Source organism: Salvelinus namaycush, chromosome 21 (assembly GCF_016432855.1).
Source record: "Salvelinus namaycush isolate Seneca chromosome 21, SaNama_1.0, whole genome shotgun sequence".
NCBI lineage: Eukaryota > Metazoa > Chordata > Actinopteri > Salmoniformes > Salmonidae > Salvelinus > Salvelinus namaycush.
Window position 1 is genome coordinate 48,381,841 of NC_052327.1, and position 22,030 is coordinate 48,403,870.

At 45.2% G+C, this 22,030-nt stretch overlaps 1 protein-coding gene across 1 annotated transcript in view; it reads right to left on the reverse strand.

Moving 5' to 3' along the window:
- LOC120065939 (protogenin B-like) overlaps nucleotides 1-22,030 on the reverse strand; it is a 49,314-nt gene that overhangs the window by 13,304 nt on the left and 13,980 nt on the right. Inside the window, exons 3-11 of the mRNA XM_039016981.1 lie at nucleotides 16,571-16,715; nucleotides 15,537-15,673; nucleotides 14,948-15,128; nucleotides 14,546-14,661; nucleotides 13,364-13,523; nucleotides 12,828-13,075; nucleotides 9,871-10,035; nucleotides 9,176-9,481; nucleotides 7,578-7,766 (exon numbers count right to left, since the gene is read on the reverse strand). Of these exons, the coding sequence (XP_038872909.1) occupies nucleotides 7,578-7,766; nucleotides 9,176-9,481; nucleotides 9,871-10,035; nucleotides 12,828-13,075; nucleotides 13,364-13,523; nucleotides 14,546-14,661; nucleotides 14,948-15,128; nucleotides 15,537-15,673; nucleotides 16,571-16,715 (1,647 nt within the window). The remainder of the gene's footprint in view (nucleotides 1-7,577; nucleotides 7,767-9,175; nucleotides 9,482-9,870; nucleotides 10,036-12,827; nucleotides 13,076-13,363; nucleotides 13,524-14,545; nucleotides 14,662-14,947; nucleotides 15,129-15,536; nucleotides 15,674-16,570; nucleotides 16,716-22,030) is intronic.

Here is a 22,030-nt window from a genome sequence, read left to right on the forward strand (position 1 = left end):
TCCACCTGGCTGTCCCTCCAGCCTTCTATCTACCCTCCACCTGGTTGCCCCTCCAGCCTTCTATCTACCCTCCACCTGGCTGCCCCTCCAGCCTTCTATCTACCCTCCACCTGGCTGCCCCTCCAGCCTTCTATCTACCCTCCACCTGGTTTCCCCTCCAGCCTTCTATCTACCCTCCACATGGCTGCCCCTCCAGCCTTCTATCTACCCTCCACCTGGCTGTCCCTCCAGCCTTCTATCTACCCTCCACCTGGCTGTCCCTCCAGCCTTCTATCTACCCTCCACCTGGCTGCCCCTCCAGCCTTCTATCTACCCTCCACCTGGCTGTCCCTCCAGCCTTCTATCTACCCTCCACCTGGCTGTCCCTCCAGCCTTCTATCTACCCTCCACCTGGCTTCCCCTCCAGCCTTCTATCTACCCTCCACCTGGCTGCCCCTCCAGCCTTCTATCTACCCTCCACCTGGCTGCCCCTCCAGCCTTCTATCTACCCTCTACCTGGCTGCCCCTCCAGCCTTCTATCTACCCTCCACCTGGCTGCCACTCCAGCTTTCTATCTACCCTCCACCTTGGACAGATATAATATATACCATAGTAAGGGTTGTCCACTCAAATGACCCTTTCAATTTGGACACATATACACTGAGGGTACAAAACATTAAGAACACCTGCTCTTTCCATAACAGACTGACCAGGTGAATCCAGGTGAAAGCTATGATCCCTTATTGATGTCACTTGTTAAATCCACTTCAATCAGTGTAGATGAAGGGGAGGAGACGGGTTAAAGTAGGATTGGGTACTAGGTAACTGCCACTATCTTACCCTTCAACATATAGGCCTGGAGGAAGGGTTAGGAACACGAAAGGATACTAGTATTGAAGCATTTACCTAGTATGTAACTTCAACTAATGTTATCATGAACATAAAAATAAAAATAAATAACACTTTTGATTCCTTCTATATAAATCTATTAATTTACTTCTATATAAATCTATTAACTTCCTTCTAGATAAATCTATTAACTTCCTTCTAGATAAATCTATAAACTTCCTTCTAGATAAATCTATAAACTTCCTTCTCGATAAATCTATAAACTTCCTTCTAGATAAATCTATTAACTTCCTTCTAGATAAATCTATAAACTTCCTTCTCGATAAATCTATTAACTTCCTTCTAGATAAATCTATAAACTTCCTTTTAGATAAATCTATAAACTTACTTCTATATAAATCTATTAACTTACTTCTATATAAATCTATTAACTTACTTCTATATAAATCTATTAACTTCCTTCTAGATAAATCTATTAACTTCCTTCTAGATAAATCTATTAACTTACTTCCAAATAAATCCTTTAACTGTTAAAAGCCTAGATTGAGATCTAATCATATCTATCTGAAGGGGGCGGCAGGTAGCCTAGTGGTTAGAGCGTCGGCTCAATAACCGAAAGGTTGATAGACCGAATCCCCGAGCTGACAAGGTAAAAATCTGTCCTTCTGCCCCTGAACAAGGCAGTTAAACCACTGTTCCTAGGCCGTCATTGAAAATAAGAATTTGTTCTTAACTGACTTGCCTAGTTAAATAAAGGTTAAAGATCTATCAGTCTAGGGACTAAGGCACAACCACATGGACTCCTCTGCATCTGTTGGACACTATTTACATGTCAGTCATTTAGCAGACTCTCTTATCCAGAGACACTACAGTAGTGAGTCATTTAGCAGACTCTCTTATCCAGAGTCACTACAGTAGTGAGTCATTTAGCAGACTCTCTAATCCAGAGTCACTACAGTAGTGAGTCATTTAGCAGACTCTCTAATCCAGAGTCACTACAGTAGTGAGTCATTTAGCAGACTCTCTTATCCAGAGTCACTACAGTAGTGAGTCATTTAGCAGACTCTCTTATCCAGAGTCACTACAGTAGTGAGTCATTTAGAAGACTCTCTAATCCAGAGTCACTACAGTAGTGAGTCATTTAGCAGACTCTCTGATCCAGAGTCACTACAGTAGTGAGTGCATACATTTTCATACTGGTCCCCCGTGGGGAATCAAACCCTCGGGCATCACAGAGGCCATTGTGAAATAGGGGACAGACAGTGCAATTCTCTATATCCAAGTCCACTGTCTCAAGACCATAGGTCATAGGTCCTTTGTCTGTCTAGCTCTGGCCAGTCCCAGGGGGCCGTGGGGTGTGGTGGTAACCTCCCCCATCCTGCTGGAGATCGGGTCCTAGTCAAGGTGTCGGAGGGGGGGGGGGGGGGGGGGGGGGTTGGTGGTCAGGCTAGCTCTGGCCCACTGGCTATAGCACAATATCCAGGGATAACGTATGCAAGCCAAGGATGAGATCCATGGGAACCGGTGGTGGGAAGAACATCTGGGCCCTGACCTCTGGGCCCTGACCTCTGGGCCCTGACCTCTGGGCCCTGACTTCTGGGCCCTAACCCCCTTTGGAGGCTTTGCTGCTCACACAATGCTGGGAGAGGGAATGGAGAGACACTGGGGAGGGGACTGGACAGGGACTAGAGTATCCTGGTCCCAGGTCTGTGTGTGGCGTCTTGTGATGCCAAATGTGACAATGACCAAAACATAGTTGGTAAGACAGCACAAACAGGACCAGTATAGGGATGGAGAGTGGGGGGGGGGGGGGGCTGGGGATGGAGAGGGGGGGGGGGGGGGGGGGCTGGGGATGGAGAGGGGGGGGCCGGGGATGGAGAGGGGGGGGCCGGGGATGGAGAGGGGGGGGGGGGCTGGGGATGGAGAGGGGGGCTGGGGATGGAGAGGGGGGCTGGGGAGGAGAGGGGGGGGCTGGGGATGGAGAGGGGGGCTGGGGATGGAGAGGGGGGCTGGGGAGGAGAGGGGGGGGCTGGGGATGGAGAGGGGGGCTGGGGAGGAGAGGGGGGGGCTGGGGATGGAGAGGGGGGGGCTGGGGATGGAGAGGGGGGCTGGGGATGGAGAGGGGGGCTGGGGAGGAGAGGGGGGGGCTGGGGATGGAGAGGGGGGGGGCTGGGGATGGAGAGGGGGGGGCCGGGGATGGAGAGGAGGGGGGCTGGGGATGGAGAGGGACGTCTGTTTAGGAAACAAGGGTCAGGTCGTACTGTACGGGCACGGACGGAGAGAAAGAGCAAGAAGACATTAAAAGATGTCAGTGCATTTCCAAAATAAGCCCCTCCCCACTCCCTCCCGGATGTTTTACAACTACACAGGAGACAGAAACTCCCCAGGCCACTGATGTTTCATTCTGTGTCCTCAAGCTGGAGTTCTATACCCACCTATACCCAATCTATACCTATACCCACCTATACCCAATCTATACTTACACCCACCTATACCCAATCTATACTTACACCCACCTATACCCAATCTATACCCAATCTATACTTACACCCACCTATACCCAATCTATACTTACACCCACCTATACCCAATCTATACTTACACCCACCTATACTCAATCTATACTTATACCCACCTATACCCAATCTATACTTACACCCACCTATACCCAATCTATACCCAATCTATACTTACACCCACCTATACCCAATCTATACTTATACCCATCTATAACCAATCTATATCCATACCCAATCTATGTCTATACCAATCTATATCTATACCCGCCTATACCAACATCTATACTTATACCCACCTATACCCAATCTATACTTACACCCACCTATACCCAATCTATACCCAATCTATACTTACACCCACCTATACCCAATCTATACTTACACCCACCTATACACAATCTATACCCAATCTATACTTACACCCACCTATACCCAATCTATACTTATACCCATCTATAACCAATCTATATCCATACCCAATCTATGTCTATACCAATCTATATCTATACACGCCTATACCAACATCTATACTTATACCCACCTATACCCAATCTATACTTACACCCACCTATACCCAAACTATACCCAATCTATACTTATACCCACCTATACCCAATCTATACTTATACCCAATCTATATCTATACCCACCTATACCCAATCTATGTCTATACCCAATCTATATCTATACCCACCTATACCCAATATTTACTTAAACCCACCAATACCCAATCTATACCCAATCTATACTTACACCCACCTATACCCAATCTATACCCAATCTATATCTATACCCACCTATACTTATACCCACCTATACCCAATCTTTACTTATACCCATCTATAGAATACCCAAACTATGTCTATACCCAATCTATATCTATAGCCGCCTATACCAACATCTATACTTAAACCCACCTATACCCAATCTATACTTATACCCACCTATACACAATCTATGTCTATACCCAATCTATATCTATACCCACCTATACCCAATCTATACGTATACCCATCTATACCCAATCTATATCTATACCCAATCTATGTCTATACCCGCCTATACCCAATCTATACCCAATCTATACTTATACCCATCTATACCCAATCTATACTTATACCCACCTATACCCAATCTATACCTATACCCACCTGTTCCCAATCTATACCCAATCTATACCTATACCCATCTATACCTATACCCATCTATACCTATCCCCACCTATACCCAATCTATACCTATACCCACCTATACCCAACCTATACCTATACCCAATCTATATCTATACCCGCCTATACCCAATCTATATCTATACCTGCCTATACCCAATCTATACTTATACCCACCTATACCCAATCTATACCCATACCCAATCTATATCTATACCCAATCTATATCTATAACCACCTATACCTAATCTATATCTATAACCACCTATACACAATCTATATCTACACCCACCTATACTCTATCTATACATATACCCAATCTATACCTATATAGATGATACCTTTACCCAATCTATATCTATACCCAATCTATATCTATACCCACCTATACCCAATCTATATCTATATAGATCTAGATTTGGTATAGGCAGGTATAGATTTAGATTGATTTAGATTGGGTACAGGTCTATAGATTGGGTATAGGTATAGATTTGGTACAGGTGGGAATAGGTATAGATTGGGTATAGGTGGGTATAGGTATAGATTGGGTATAGGCGGGTATAGGTATAGATTGGGTATAAGTATAGATTGGGTATAGGCGGGTTTAGATATAGATTGGGTATAGATTTAGATTTAGATTGGGTACAGGTGGGTATAGGTATACATATACCCACCTGTACCCGATCTATACCTATACCTATACCCACCTGTACCCGATCTATACCTATACCCACCTGTACCCGATCTATACCTATACCCAATCTATACCTACACCAACCTGTACCAAATCTATACCTACACCCACCTGTACCCAATCTATATCTATACCTATACCCAATCTATATCTTTACCTATACCCAATCTATATCTATACCTATACCCAATCTATATCTTTACCTATACCCAATCTATATCTATACCACCTATACCCAATCTATACCTATACCCAATCTATATCTATACCTATACCCAATCACAGATCACTGCACCTGTACATAGCCCATCTGTAAACAGCCCATCTATCTACCTACCTCATCCCCATACTGTATTTATTTATTTATTTATCTTGCTCCTTTGCACCCCAGTATCTCTACTTGCACATTCAATGTTTAATTGCTATATTGTAATTACTTCGCAACCATGGCCTATTTATTGCCTTACCTCTCTTATCCTACCTCATTTGCACTCACTGTATATAGACTTTTTGTTTTCTTTTGTTCTACTGTATTATTGACTGTATGTTTGTTTATTCCATGTGTAACTCTGTGTTGTTGTATGTGTCGAACTGCTATTCTTTATCTTGGCCAGGTCGCAGTTGCAAATGAGAACTTGTTCTCAACTAGCCTACCTGGTTAAATAAAGGTGTTTTAATTTTTTTTTTTAAATAATCTATACCACCTATACCCAATCTATACCTATACCCACCTGTACCCAATCTATACCTATACCCAATCTATACCTACAGTGGGGCAAAAAAGTATTTAGTCAGCCACCAATTGTGCAAGTTCTCCCACTTAAAAAGATGAGAGAGGCCTGTAATTTTCATCATAGGTACACTTCAACTATGACAGACAAAATGAGAAAAAAAAATCCAGAAAATCACATTGTAGGATTTTTAATGAATTTATTTGCAAATTATGGTGGAAAATAAGTATTTGGTCAATAACAAAAGTTTATCTCAATACTTTGTTATATATATATATGTTGCTGGTATTTTGGCCCATTCCTCCATGCAGATCTCCTCTAGAGCAGTGATGTTTTGGGGCTGTTGCTGGGCAACACGGACTTTCAACTCCCTCCAAAGATTTTCTATGGGGTTGAGATCTGGAGACTGGCTAGGCCACTCCAGGACCTTGAAATGCTTCTTACGAAGCCACTCCTTCGTTGCCCGGGCGGTGTGTTTGGGATCATTGTCATGCTCAAAGACCCAGCCACGTTTCATCTTCAATGCCCTTGCTGATGGAAGGAGGTTTTCACTCAAAATCTCACGATACATGGCCCCATTCATTCTTTCCTTTACACGGATCAGTCGCCCTGGTCCCTTTGCAGAAAAACAGCCCCAAAGCATGATGTTTCCACCCCCATGCTTCACAGTAGGTATGGTGTTCTTTGGATGCAACTCAGCATTCTTTGTCCTCCAAACACGACGAGTTGAGTTTTTATCAAAAAGTTATATTTTGGTTTCATCTGACCATATGACATTCTCCCAATCTTCTTCTGGATCATCCAAATGCTCTCTAGCAAACTTCAGACGGGCCTGGACATGTACTGGCTTAAGCAGGGGGACACGTCTGGCACTGCAGGATTTGAGTCCCTGCCGGCGTAGTGTGTTACTGATGGTAGGCTTTGTTACTTTGGTCCCAGCTCTCTGCAGGTCATTCACTAGGTCCCCCCGTGTGGTTCTGGGATTTTTGCTCACCGTTCTTGTGATCATTTTGACCCCACGGGGTGAGATCTTGCGTGAAGCCCCAGATCGAGGGAGATTATCAGTGGTCTTGTATGTCTTCCATTTCCTAATAATTGCTCCCACAGTTGATCTCTTCAAACCAAGCTGCTTACCTATTGCAGATTCAGTCTTCCCAGCCTGGTGCAGGTCTACAATTTTGTTTCTGGTGTCCTTTGACAGCTCTTTGGTCTTGGCCATAGTGGAGTTTGGAGTGTGACTGTTTGAGGTTGTGGACAGGTGTCTTTTATACTGATAACAAGTTCAAACAGGTGCCATTAATACAGGTAACGAGTGGAGGACAGAGGAGCCTCTTAAAGAAGAAGTTACAGGTCTGTGAGAGCCAGAAATCTTGCTTGTTTGTAGGTGACCAAATACTTATTTTCCACCATAATTTGCAAATAAATTCATTCAAAATCCTACAATGTGATTTTCTGGATTTTTTTTTTTTTTTGTCTGTCATAGTTGAAGTGTACCTATGATGAAAATTACAGGCCTCTCTCATCTTTTTAAGTGGGAGAACTTGCACAATTGGTGGCTGACTAAATACTTTTTTGCCCCACTGTATACCCAATCTATACCTATACCCAATCTATACCTACTGTAACTATCACTCACCCAGGCCACTGATGGTGTATTCTGTGTCCTCAGGCTGGAGCTGGATGGAGGGGTGTTCTGGTTGGCCCTCCTCATGGTAACAGAGCCGGTAACCCTGGACGACCACGGAGCCTGGAGATGGCTGCCATCGAACCAAGATGGAGGTGCAGTTGAGAGGCTCCAGTTGCTGCAGCAGTGGGGCTGGTGGCACTGTGGGGACACAGGAAGGAGAGTCGGTATGAAGGGGATGATGAAGGACACATACTGGCACCGCTTCAGGCCAGGGCACATAGAGGCCGATTCAGACTTAGGAGTTCACGTCTGTCCTACGGACATCTTGTAACGTCTGCTTCCAACTCACACCCTCAAACACATAGATCCCCTGAACGCAGCTCACTCTCCAGATCCCAATCACCTGAATTCTGATCACCTGTTCACACACCTGTATGTCATTATCACACACTATTTAGTTCAGTTCTTTGCAGCCCATCACTGTGAGGTATTGTTTGTTTTGTGACACACGTCGTTCAGAGCTCTGTTTTTCCCGTAATTTACTCCTCCCTTGTATGATAGTTTTTGCCTGCCTCACTAACGATGTCTTTTTGCCTATTCCCTGCCTGTACTTTAGCCTATCGGATTTCCTGTTATCAACCTATTGCCTGATCTCCCGGACGACGTTACTAGCCTTTTCCCTGCCTGTACTGTTGCCTTTGGACCCCCTGTGTATGACCTTCTGCCTGCCCCTGGACCCAGCTACCTGCCTCCTCCTGTGTATGACCTGCTGCCTGCCCCTGGACCCAGCTACCTGCCTCCTCCTGTGTATGACCTTCTGCCTGCCCCTGGACCCAGATACCTGCCTCCTCCTGTGTATGACCTTCTGCCTGCCCCTGGACCCAGCTACCTGCCTCCTCCTGTGTATGACCTTCTGCCTGCCCCTGGACCCAGCTACCTGTCTCCTCCTGTGTATGACCTTCTGCCTGCCCCTGGACCCAGCTACCTGCCTCCTCCTGTGTATGACCTTCTGCCTGCCCCTGGACCCAGCTACCTGCCTCCTCCTGTGTATGACCTTCTGCCTGCCCCTGGACCCAGCTACCTGCCTCCTCCTGTGTATGACCTTCTGCCTGCCCCTGGACCCAGCTACCTGCCTCCTCCTGTGTATGACCTTCTGCCTGCCCCTGGACCCAGCTACCTGCCTCCTCCTGTGTATGACCTTCTGCCTGCCCCTGGACCCAGCTACCTGCCTCCTCCTGTGTATGACCTTCTGCCTGTCCCTGGACCCAGCTACCTGCCTCCTCCTGTGTATGACCTTCTGCCTGTCCCTGGACCCAGATACCTGCCAGCTCCTGTGTATGACCTTCTGCCTGCCCCTGGACCAGGTACCTGCCTCCTCCTGTGTATGACCTTCTGCCTGCCCCTGGACCAGGTACTTGCCTCCTCCTGTGGTCCTATACATTAAACACCTGCTGCGAGTTGCGCTTGAAAACAGCTCTCTGTCTCCCTTCATGTTCACATCATTACAGTAGCCTGACCAAGCAGATGTGGACCTGACTACATCAATACAGTAGCCTGACCAAGCTGGATCACCCTATATCACCCTATCAGGCTGTGATGTTGGTTACCTTTATTACTGGAGGTTTTGGGAGTGCGGTGGGAGGTCCAGGAGGAGGGTTTACACCACCCCACCCTGGTGGCTGCAGCGATCCGGAGAAGGTAGATGGTATCAGGCTGAAGGTCACCAAGGAGGTACTGGGTGTTGTTCTGGGCCAGCTCCACAGACAAAACCGTGGCGTCTGCAGCCGTGCGGTAGGAGAGGCGGTAGGCCCAGATGTTACCACGGGACAGTTTGGTGGACAGGGGTTGCCACGACACCTGGATGTCTGTAGGGCTGTAGCTGGTCAGACTGAGCTCCGGGGTACGCAAGGGCACTGAGGGAACAGGAAGAGCGAAATCACATCATTATATTTTAGTCATTTAGCAGATGCTCTTTTCCAAAGCGACTTCCAATCAGTGCATCAACTAAACTAGGTAAAACAATCACATAATATGTTTAACATCATTACAAAGGTAAAAACCTTCTTTAGAAGAGCCACTATCTGAAAAATCATGCGAGCGAATATGTATATTCAATATAATAAATAGTAACATAATAAAACATTGACTCACATCGTTTACCTGAATATTACCTGAATATTATCTCAAATGAAGTGAGTTAGTGACAGGAATCATTGAGTCCCTGTCCTCTACTGCTCCAATTCAATTCAAGTATATTTTATTGGTGTGAAGAAAGTATACAAATGTGTATGGCCCTACTCACCGTCCTCCAGAGTGTGTTGACAGACCTGGTCAGACATACGGCTAGCTCCCATCGGCATATACGCCACAATGTAGAAAGAGTAGTTCCAGGCTGGCTCCAAGTCATCTACGATGTAGCTGGTCGTGTCGTTGCCAATCACTGCCTGATACTCCTCATTGTTTAGTCCTGGAACGGATAGGGAGCAGATGAAAAGCATAGATTTAACGTAACGTGTAAGATGCCTCAAATGTAGGGCTCCCTTTTAAAAGAGGAATTACCTCAATGGGACCTGGTTAAATAAATGAGAATTAAAATGAATAAAAATAGATATAAAAAGACCAGAGATCTTCATAACCCTGTTTTATATAAACAAATTGGATTCACTGTTTGGGGTAAACTACCCAGCAAACCAAAATTGGTTCTGTGAACGTTGCTCTCACATTTTGTTTGCGACAGTATGCTCAAAATATGTGTTATTACATTACCTGGAAACCTAATTGGAACATTTGGGGAATGTTCTGTGGGTGGTTGTTACAGTACATTATAGTTAATGTTAGGATAAAATTCTACGGATATTTCATTTAAAAACATTGTTTGAATGTTTTTTGGGGATGTTATCATCCTAACGTTAGATAAAACCGTAACTATAACTTGTAGTCAAAGGGCTACCTACCACCCTTGAAACAGAACTGGAAAATGGCAACATCATTTTGTAGATAATTGTAATTAAGTTGAAGAATTTGTGATCTACAACTTGTAAAAAATTTAAATTAATTAAATATCATAAATCAAAAGGGTACAATTTCGAAATCATAGCCCATTTTGGGTAATTTCCCCTAGCAACATTATGAGGTTGCCATGTTAAATCTTGGTTACCATCGTTACACACATTCCATTGTCCATGTTTGCAGAAAGAAACGTATGTACCGGACCGGAGGAATCCCAAAATAATGCGAGATAAGAAGCTGTTGAAACACGCTAAATAGCAACAACAACAAAAATCTCAGATGCCAGAACAGTATTTTATTTAGTTGTCGGGACCCTTGCTTGTTTTGAGAGCAGTGTAAGCTAGCAAACGTTGACCTGTCTTTAGTTTGGCTAGCAGGAAAGAGCAATGATGGCACTTGTAGGCTAAGTACAGCTGCCCAAAGGGCCTTATATTAACCGAGAAGTTCTGTGAGCCAGTGTACAACAAAAGTAACCAAAGTGAAACTGTGTTTTTGATGCTAAATATCATAACTTTGATTAAAGAAAAAAAATGTATGTGCATTTTTTTACAAGTTTTGAATCATTCATCCTCATAACACTATATACATAATGTTGCAGTTCAGTTTTCTGGGTCACGGAGCAACACATTTTTGGTAGGTGGCCCTTGGACTGTTACAGGGAATCTTAGCTAATGGTCCGGGAATGTTTCTGGTTTGCTGGGTAGTCTTTCTGCTAATAGTCTCTCTTGCCCCTCAGATTTTCTGTAAACATTGACCTAATGCAGAGCAGAGTCACATTCCCTGTGACATGTCTTTCCTGCCCAAAGGCCTCAAAACAGTCCTAACCTGTGAGTTAAAGAAAAACATTTTGTTTACTTTTGTCTGCATCCACTTTTTTAAGAGTGTTTTTTTTTTTTTAGCAACTGTCAGCAATTATTGTTGTTTAAAATGTCAGTTAACTAATGTTTGTAGATTATCTTTTGATTAAAAAAACATGAGCTGGCGCACACTAAGAAAAATGTGTTTGTGTGGAGGTGCTGACTAATGATTCGGGCATCACGTTTCTGCATCACTGTGACTTCCTGTCTCCTTGTGGACCCTTGTAGACGGTCTCCTTGTAGATCCTGAGGAAGGCACAGTGACGTCGAAATGTTGGTAAATACCCATTAAATTGCTGGGAGTTTATATATTGAGTGTGCGACTTTATTTTGATAGTTTGTAGATTATCTTCTTACATTACAAGTGTTTGGAGGTCTGTTTGGTCTGAGTAGTAGACAGAGTAAGTCCTATTTCAAAACCATTATATCAGGCTTAAAGAAAATGGTGTCCTGTCCCTTTAAGAGCGAGAGCGGTGTGGTTGAGAAGGTTGAGGGTGGACAATGGCACGCCACGGCTGTTGTTATTTTGGAGCGTTGGCCATTCTTCCTGTTTAAACCTCGACCTCACCGTGGCGACAACAGATGGCCTCCAAGGAAAGCTGGTCACACATTAGACTACTAGAGGTGTAGAGGTTAGAGCCCTGCCTGCCTCCATCACCTATTGAGGTGGACTGGACTCCCTTTCACTCCTTTCAATAGCTTCATAGTGAAGTTCAACAAGTTCAAACACAATTTGCAACACTTCTCGGTGATCTTTGGCGCCTGTAACATATTGGTACAAAATAAAACATATATTTGTATGAAGAAGAAAAAAAACTTTTCCACACCTCTGTTATTCTCGCCAGTGATTTCTTTAGAACGCCCACATATCAAACAATATTTGAATTGTCATCATGTTTTAACCAGGAAGTCCCTTCAGATAAATCATCTCTTTTCCTAGAGAGATCAGATAGCTGTGACTTGTGGACATTCCTTTTGTCATCTATCCTTGTGAGACTACATGCTAATTTCTCCCTCTCCCTGTCTTACTCTTGCCTTCAGCCTTCATGTAGTGTACAGAGTATCTGATGACTTATGTCAGCATTATACAGATGTGGGATCTTAATTTGATCACTATTTTGTTGCTGAGAAAGAAATGCAAACTTGCAATGTTTTTGAGGTTTAAAAAGGCTTCTAAAGTTTGTAATTTCCACTTTGAAACTTCAGACTTGATTTGCCCTAACGAAATATATTTCAACCCTTACAAAAATGTCCATTAATTAGAATCCACATAATAATAATTCTTGTTGCTGCAGGATTATTTTCCTGCTGTAGCAAACTTGCTCAAATTAAGATCCTACATCTGTAATAGGACATTATAAAGGCTCATACACGCTTATAACAAGTCATTTACCCTCAGCCTTCATGTAGTGTACAGAGTAAGCAATGACTTTATCAGCGTTGTAGATGGGTCTCTCCCAGGCCAGTAGGATGGCTGAGGAGGAGATGGTTTCAGCGTAGATGTTCCTGGGCGCGCTGGGCCGGTCCTCAGACATCACCACGATGAGGCGTGCCATGGACAGAACACTGCCCTGGTCGTTCTCCGCCACACACTGATAGAAGGCATCATCCTCCGGGGTGATCTGAGTGATCACCAGTTTACTGTAGAGGGAAACACAGACTTAGTGAACATCCAGTACAATCAGGAAATGGGGGGGGGGGGGTTCTCCCAATTCCCCTTTATACAGTTTTTATTATGTATACATTGTGATTAGGTTTCTTCAAATTTATTGTAGGGCACTAGTACTACAATCTCTTCTTGTTATACTGAAACTGTGAAGTTTTGTAATCCAACAGAAAATGAAATAGCTAAATCTATTTTGATTTGTTTAGGGATAAGTGGTGAATTGTCTAATAAGTTTAATAAGGTGGAATAAGTTAAGGTTCTACCTGTTGTACATCTTGATTCTGCCGTTCAGGTGCACCTCCTCTCCATTTTTCAGCCAGGTGATGCGAGGTGGGGGCACACCCTGAGCCTGGCACATGAAACGGGCAGTGCCAGCTCTGGGACGAGTCTGGCTCTCTGGCCTCTCCACCATGGACGGAGGCTCTGGAGGGACATAACAACAGGTAGATGAGGTTAGTTTCCCCCTATAACGTGTAGATGAGGTTAGTTTTCCCCTGTTAATGGGTAGATGAGACTAGTTTCCCCCTTTAATGGGTAGATTATGTTAATTTTCTCTTTAGTTTCCGCCTTTAAAGTGTAGATGAGGTTAGTTTCCCCATTTAACGAGTAGATGAGGTTAGTTTCCCCTTTAGTTTCCCCCTTTAACGGGTAGATGAGGTTAGTTTCCCCCTTTAACGGGTAGATGAGGTTAGTTTCCACCTTTAACAGGTAGATGAGGTTAGTTTCCCCCTTTAACGGGTAGATAAGGATAGTTTCCTGCTTTAGTTTCCCCCTTTAACGGGTAGATGAGGTTAGTTTCCCCCTTTAACGGGTATATGAGGTTAGTTTCCCCCTTTAACGGGTATATGAGGTTAGTTTCCCCCTTTAACGGGTAGATGAGGTTAGTTTCCCCCTTTAACGGGTAGATGAGGTTAGTTTCCCCCTTTAACGGGTAGATGAGGTTAGTTTCCCCCTTTAACGGGTATATGAGGTTAGTTTCCCCCTTTAACGGGTAGATGAGGTTAGTTTCCCCCTTTAACGGGTAGATGAGGTTAGTTTCCCCCTTTAACGGGTAGATGAGGTTAGTTTCCCCCTTTAACGGGTATATGAGGTTAGTTTCCCCCTTTAGTTTCCCCATTTAACGGGTATATGAGGTTAGTTTCCCCCTTACTTAATAAATCTCTTTGAGCGTCTGGAAAAACGCTATTCAATTCCATTCAAAACATACAAGGATGGTGGTTGAGGTCAAAGACAATATAACAGTTCGATCTCTGTGGTTCCAGTACTCTACATCTGAAATCACATATATTGGAGCAATGAATAAGGGCATACGATTCTGGAACCCGAGACATAGATTTAAGCTAGTCCTGGACAACAACAAAAAAAAACACTTTCAATGAAGATTATCGACTGAGCAGGCTTATTCTGTTGTGCAGGAAGGAAATGTACCCAAGGATTGTACCCACCTAGCACGGTGAGGTTGGCAGCAGCGACGGTGTAGTTTCGTGTTCCTGGTGTGGTGGCTCTACAGAGGTAGACTCCATTGTGCTGAGGCTTCACATTACTGATCAAGAGGTTCCCACTGACAAAACCACATCAAACTTGACTTGACACATTTGAAACACACTTTTACCGTTAAACACACTTTTACCGTTAAACACACTTTTACCGTTAAAACAAACACCGTAGTAAAAACAAAAGAACATAAAACACAACAAATGTCTTAAAAAATTACTAATACAACCACTGATTAAAGGCCAAGCTAAATAGGACAGTCATTAAGGTACAGTCAGCCACGAACGAAGTAAACAGCAGTATTGGGGGGCGAAACGTCAGATGGCTGATTCTCAGTTTAATGTCTATCTTACCTGCCCAGCACCCTGGCATTGTAAACGTCAATGGGTTTACTGTCGACTCGGCTCCAGGATATGATGGGTCTGGGGTTGCCCGTAGCAATACACTCCAGAACCACAGTGTGGTGGAGGGACACCGTCACGTTCTGGGGGCCCGCTATGATTCGGGGCCTCTGACGGGGCTTAGGGCCAACACCTGAAACAGATAGGACGACCAAGACACATGTCAAGTAAGCATTAAAGCAATAAACAACGTTTCTATGTGCATTAATGGAAATATACCAGGAAGTGGAGGGGTGATACAGTCGTCCATAGGAGAAATACACAGATTCAAATCAAATCAAATGTATTTATATAGCCCTTCGTACATCAGCTGATATCTCAAAGTGCTGTACAGAAACCCAGCCTAAAACCCCCAAACAGCAAGCAATGCAGGTGTAGAAGCAAGGTGGCTAGGAAAAACTCCCTAGAAAGGCCAAAACCTAGGAAGAAACCTAGAGAGGAACCAGGCTATGAGGGGTGGCCAGTCCTCTTCTGGCTGTGCCGGGTGGAGATTGCTTCCTTTATTGAATAAATGTGGTGTTGACAGTTTATTCTCAATCACCTGGTTTGATAACGGAGAGCGTTGCCTCGCTGCTCTTGACGCGGTTGCCGATATTGGTGGCCACACAGCGGTACTTCCCAGCATCCTCTAGCTGGACGTTGTGGATCTGGAGAACTCCGTTGGGCAGGACTGTGATTCTATAGAGACATGGTATAGTCAGTGATAGTTAGTACCAGGACCTGATAGAACAGTATAGTGGATAGTGATGGTCAGGACCTGATAGAACAGTATAGTGGATAGTGATGGTCAGGACCTGATAGAACAGTATAGTGGATAGTGATGGTTAGGACCTGATAGAACAGTATAGTGGATAGTGATGGTCAGGACCTGATAGAACAGTATAATGGATAGTGATGGTCAGGACCTGATAGAACAGTATAATGGATAGTGATGGTTAGGACCTGATAGAACAGTATAATGGATAGTGATGGTCAGGACCTGATAGAACAGTATAGTGGATAGTGATGGTCAGGACCTGATAGAACAGTATAGTGGATAGTGATGGTCAGGACCTGATAGAACTGTATAGTGGATAGTGATGGTTAGGACCTGATAGAACAGTATAGTGGATAGTGATGGTCAGGACCTGATAGAACAGTATAATGGATAGTGATGGTCAGGACCTGATAGAACAGTATAATGGATAGTGATGGTTAGGACCTGATAGAACAGTATAGTGGATAGTGATGGTCAGGACCTGATAGAACAGTATAGTGGATAGTGATGGTCAGGACCTGATAGAACTGTATAGTGGATAGTGATGGTCAGGACCTGATGAGATTCAAGTAAAATCAAGAGACAAATGCAGTCTTGTATTTTGAATTGTACCATAACATAAACAACAGGTAACATATCAATACCATACTGGTATGATTAGATTTTTATTTTTTTAACTATACAGCTATGAGTGAAATGACAAATGCTTCTTGACCACAGCTCGTGTAAGTAAGCATGGTCCAGCTGCAGACCCTAAACATCGCTTGTAGAACCTTTTACGTGAAAACACATTTTGCCCCGATATTCAAATACTGTACCTGTCTGTCTCCAGCGGTAGTGTGCTTTGGTCTAGCTCCCAGGTCACGCTGGCAGGAGGGTTAGAGGTCACCTGACAGGTGAACCTGGCCACGGAACCCTCAGTCACCTCCAAAAGCACGGGATGCACCACGAACGGTGAGATATCTGGAAGGCACAATGAAAGACCAATTAGCTACGGGACACAGCACACAGTCTGGCCAAAGGAAGCAGTGGTTACTCCGTCTAGTATTGACTCTCCACAGCACACAGTCTGGCCAAAGGAAGCAGTGGTTACTCTGTCTAGTATTGACTCTCCACAACACACAGTCTGGCCAAAGGAAGCAGTGGTTACTCTGTCTAGTATTGACTCTCCACAACACACAGTCTGGCCAAAGGAAGCAGTGGTTACTCCATCTAGTATTGACTCTCCACAACACACAGTCTGGCCAAAGGAAGCAGTGGTTACTCCGTCTAGTATTGACTCTCCACAACACACAGTCTGGCCAAAGGAAGCAGTGGTTACTCCATCTAGTATTGACTCTCCACAACCCACAGTCTGGCCAAAGGAAGCAGTGGTTACTCCATCTAGTATTGACTCTCCACAACACAGTCTGGCCAAAGAAAGCAGGGGTTACTCCGTCTAGTATTGACTCTCCACAACACACAGTCTGGCCAAAGGAAGCAGTGGTTACTCCGACTAGTATTGACTCTCCACAACACACAGTCTGGCCAAAGGAAGCAGTGGTTACTCCATCTAGTATTGACTCTCCACAACACACAGTCTGGCCAAAGGAAGCAGTGGTTACTCCGTCTAGTATTGACTCTCCACAGCACACAGTCTGGCCAAAGGAAGCAGTGGTTACTCCGTCTAGTATTGACTCTCCACAACACACAGTCTGGCCAAAGGAAGCAGTGGGTACTCCGTCTAGTATTGACTCTCCACAACACACAGTCTGGCCAAAGGAAGCAGTGGTTACTCTGTCTAGTATTGACTCTCCACAACACACAGTCTGGCCAAAGGAAGCAGTGGTTACTCCATCTAGTATTGACTCTCCACAACACACAGTCTGGCCAAAGGAAGCAGTGGTTACTCCGTCTAGTATTGACTCTCCACAACACACAGTCTGGCCAAAGGAAGCAGTGGTTACTCCATCTAGTATTGACTAAGTTAAGTTAAGAACAAATGACTGACTGGAAGGTCTGTAGGACTTTACCATTTAAAAACGTTTCTCTGATGAACTTGTTATCAAGTTGTTTCACAAAACGACTGCATTGATTTCAACAACTTTGCTTGGGAATTTGAATATTCAGCTTTCAGTCTAATTGTTTGAAGATATGAGGTCAAGTCTGTCAAATCCTGACGTTGATAAATGTGATCTGAACCCACGAGGGAGTTTGATACATCCCAGCCATCACGATCTTGTCTTTGAGCCAATCAGCTGTGCAGCTGGTCAGCTGGACGGATCAATAGACCAATCAATAGATCAATGGGAGAATGGCATTGAATGATGATTGGTCATAAATTAAAACGAATCACTGGGCTGGCTCTCAGGAGATAAGGCTTTAAGACTGCAGATAGATGAAGAAGGAGGCGGAGGAAGAGGAGGAGGAAGAGGAGAAATATAAATAATAAAAGTATGATAATGATTCATCACAGAGATCTTCAATAACGAATACTAGAAGGTTCTGTCTGTCTCACCATTGAGTACGTAATACAAACACAATGTGTCATCGGAAACTACAGAAACTGATGTAGTGTCCATTTGAGTCAGGATGGCTGAGTGATGAGCTCAGCCACGTCCTGCAACTAACTAGGAATCTTTCCATACGCATACCCTAAAACTCACAAATCCACTGTAAACATATAGGTACCATAGGCAATGTGTTTACCCTTCAATATGTGTGTTTTTAGTGATAACACATCTGACCCTTCCCCCCTCAGTCACAGGACCAATATCATGTTAAAGACCCCAGTCACAGGACCAGGTCAATACCATGTCAAAGACCCCAGTCACAGGACCAGGTAAACACCATGTTAAAGACCACAGTCACAGGACCAGGTCAATACCATGTTAAAGACCCCAGTCACAGGACCAGGTAAATACCATGTTAAAGACCACAGTCACAGGACCAGGTCAATACTATGTTAAAGACCACAGTCACAGGACCAGGTCAATACCATGTTAAAGACCCCAGTCACAGGACCAGGTAAATACCATGTTAAAGACCACAGTCACAGGACCAGGTCAATACCATGTTAAAGACCACAGTCACAGGACCAGGTCAATACCATGTTAAAGACCACAGTCACAGGACCAGGTCAATACCATGTCAAAGACCCCAGTCACAGGACCAGGTCAATACCATGTTAAAGACCCCAGTCACAGGACCAGGTCAATACCATGTCAAAGACCCCAGTCATAGGACCAGGTCAATACCATGTTAAAGACCCCAGTCACAGGACCAGGTCAATACCATGCCAAAGACCCCAGTCACAGGACCAGGTCAATACCATGTCAAAGACCCCAGTCACAGGACCAGGTCAATACCATGTTAAAGACCACAGTCACAGGACCAGGTCAATACCATGTTAAAGACCCCAGTCACAGGACCAGGTCAATACCATGTCAAAGACCCCAGTCACAGGACCAGGTCAATACCATGTTAAAGACCCCAGTCACAGGACCAGGTCAATACCATGTTAAAGACCACAGTCACAGGACCTTGTTGCGGGCCGGGCTCCTGCAAGCTGACTCCGGTCATCAGTTGAATGGTGTTTCCTACGAAGCAGCTGGCTTCCGTGTTAAGAAGCGCGGTTTGGCGGGTCATGTTTCGGGGGACGCATGACTCGACCTTCGCCTCTCCCGAGCACTTTGGGGAGTTGCAGCGATGAGACAAGATCGTAATTGGATCGAAATTGGGAAGAAAAAGGGGGGGGTGTAAAAAAAAATATATATATGTTTTTTTTTTGTAACATGAGAAACATCTTGAAAACAATGGAACCATGGAATGTAGGCCTAGGTCCTCACCACCCAGAGCCAACTACCCTGGGGCCTGCTAAGATTATCTAAATGCCCGCCCATAGATAAGAGGCCAGGCCATCCTCTCTGGCGGGGGTTTCTGCCGGTGGTTGGGGTCAGCCATGTTGAGGGGTGTGGCCTGGGCAGCAGACTACTCCACTAATATGGTCAGCCCAGCCTAGCTTTGTCGTAAACAGCAGATCAATGGACAGGTCAGACTGCACAAAGGTTCCCTTAAAGAGGGCAGGGTTCAAACCCAGCCCCCCCCCTGTCCATCCAATTTCAGCTCAAATTGGGGGGGGAGACCCGGTCGGATCGAAGACTGTTATCGGTCTGGTCAGCTATTGTCTACCAAAAAAAAAAAATGGGACTTGTTGGGACTTGTTTTTTTGTTAAGATGTTTTGTATTCGAATATGAAACAATGTTGCTGCAGTATGACTGTAAAGATGAGGACGTAGTGTGATGTCATAGAGCATGTTGCTTTATGACATCAGTGGTATAACGATGACTGTTATCAAACTGAAATCAGACGTAATAATAATAAACATCACAGAACTATTGTAGCTTTCCTTTCCTGAGCTTTTTTTCAGACGTTTGATAATATAACCTAGTCACCCGCATGACAGATCGGGCCTAGTCTATACATACATAGAACAATAGAGTTTCCCTTGACAATGATAGTGAGTGTGGGAGAGGTCAGCGACTGGAGAGCCACTGAAAAGACCAACGGACTAGTGAAAGGACAGAGGACAGCAGGACAGGGCAACCCCAAAGGCCCAGCACAGAGCTCAGAGCAGGCCAGGCCAGGCGGTGACATCACAAAGCCTTTCCCATGCAACCCTTGACCTCTCTGGGCCTCTGGGACCGATGGGGAGCAGCAGAGAGAAAGAAAGATGCCCCTCCTCCAACCTCTGCCTCCCCAACCTCCATACAGCTGGCCAAAACCTTTTAACCCTTTAGGAGCCACGCTCATCATTGCCAGATCTAACAACTATTATCAAAACATAAAATAAACTGAGAAACATTGATATTGGTGTTGCTTTTGATAAACAAGGAATATGTGAAACTTATAATATCGCCCCCATCCCTAAATGATGTCCTACAGGAAAATATTTTAAAAATATACTTCCCAAAAGATAAACCAGACTAAACTAAAGCCAACCCCTGTAATTGTGTGTCTAAGAACTGGCCTGGTGATGCTAAATAGACCATAGATCTGGACAGATGTCCTGTCCACTAAGGTGTGGACAAACTAATGCCCTGCAACAGAGTCTTTTCTTTTGGGCCAGTCAGGAACAGTCAGGAACAGTCAGGGCCAGTCAGGAACAGTCAGGAACAGTCAGAGCCAGTCAGGAACAGTCAGGGCCAGTCAGAGCCAGTCAGGAACAGTCAGGGCCAGTCAGGAACAGTCAGGGCCAGTCAGGAACAGTCAGGACGAGTCAGGAACAGTCAGGGCCAGTCAGAGCCAGTCAGGAACAGTCAGGGCCAGTCAGGAACAGTCAGGAACAGTCAGGGCCAGTCAGAGCCAGTCAGGAACAGTCAGGGCCAGTCAGGAACAGTCAGGAACAGTCAGGGCCAGTCAGGAACAGTCAGGAACAGTCAGAGCCAGTCAGGAACAGTCAGGGCCAGTCAGAGCCAGTCAGGAACAGTCAGGGCGAGTCAGAGCCAGTCAGGAACAGTCAGGGCGAGTCAGAGCCAGTCAGGAACAGTCAGGAACAGTCAGAGCCAGTCAGGAACAGTCAGGGCCAGTCAGAGCCAGTCAGGAACAGTCAGGGTGAGTCAGAGCCAGTCAGGGCCAGTCAGGAACAGTCAGGGCGAGTCAGGAACAGTCAGGGCCAGTCAGGAACAGTCAGGGCCAGTCAGAGCCAGTCAGGAACAGTCAGGGCGAGTCAGGAACAGTCAGGGCCAGTCAGAGCCAGTCAGGAACAGTCAGGGCGAGTCAGGAACAGTCAGGGCCAGTCAGAGCCAGTCAGGAACAGTCAGGGCGAGTCAGGAACAGTCAGGGCCAGTCAGAGCCAGTCAGGAACAGTCAGGGCGAGTCAGGAACAGTCAGGGCCAGTCAGGAACAGTCAGGGTCAGTCAGAGCCAGTCAGGAACAGTCAGGGCGAGTAAGGAACAGTCATGGCCAGTCAGGAACAGTCAGGGCAAGTCAGGAACAGTCAGGGCCAGTCGGGAACAGTCTGGAACAGCCAGGGACAGTCAGAAACAGTCAGGGCGAGTCAGGAACAGTCAGGGCCAGTCAGGAACAGTCAGGGCCAGTCAGGAACAGTCAGGGCCAGTCAGGAACAGTCAGGACAGGCCAGACAGAGGGCTAAAAGTGACAGACAATCACACAGAGAGAGCACTGGTCTACACTGACAATGAACCTACACATGAACACGGCAGACTGACTGATCCCATTTTCCAGGAAATTGTGTGTGTGTGAAAGTGTATAGGCCTGTGTGTGTGTGTGTGTGCGC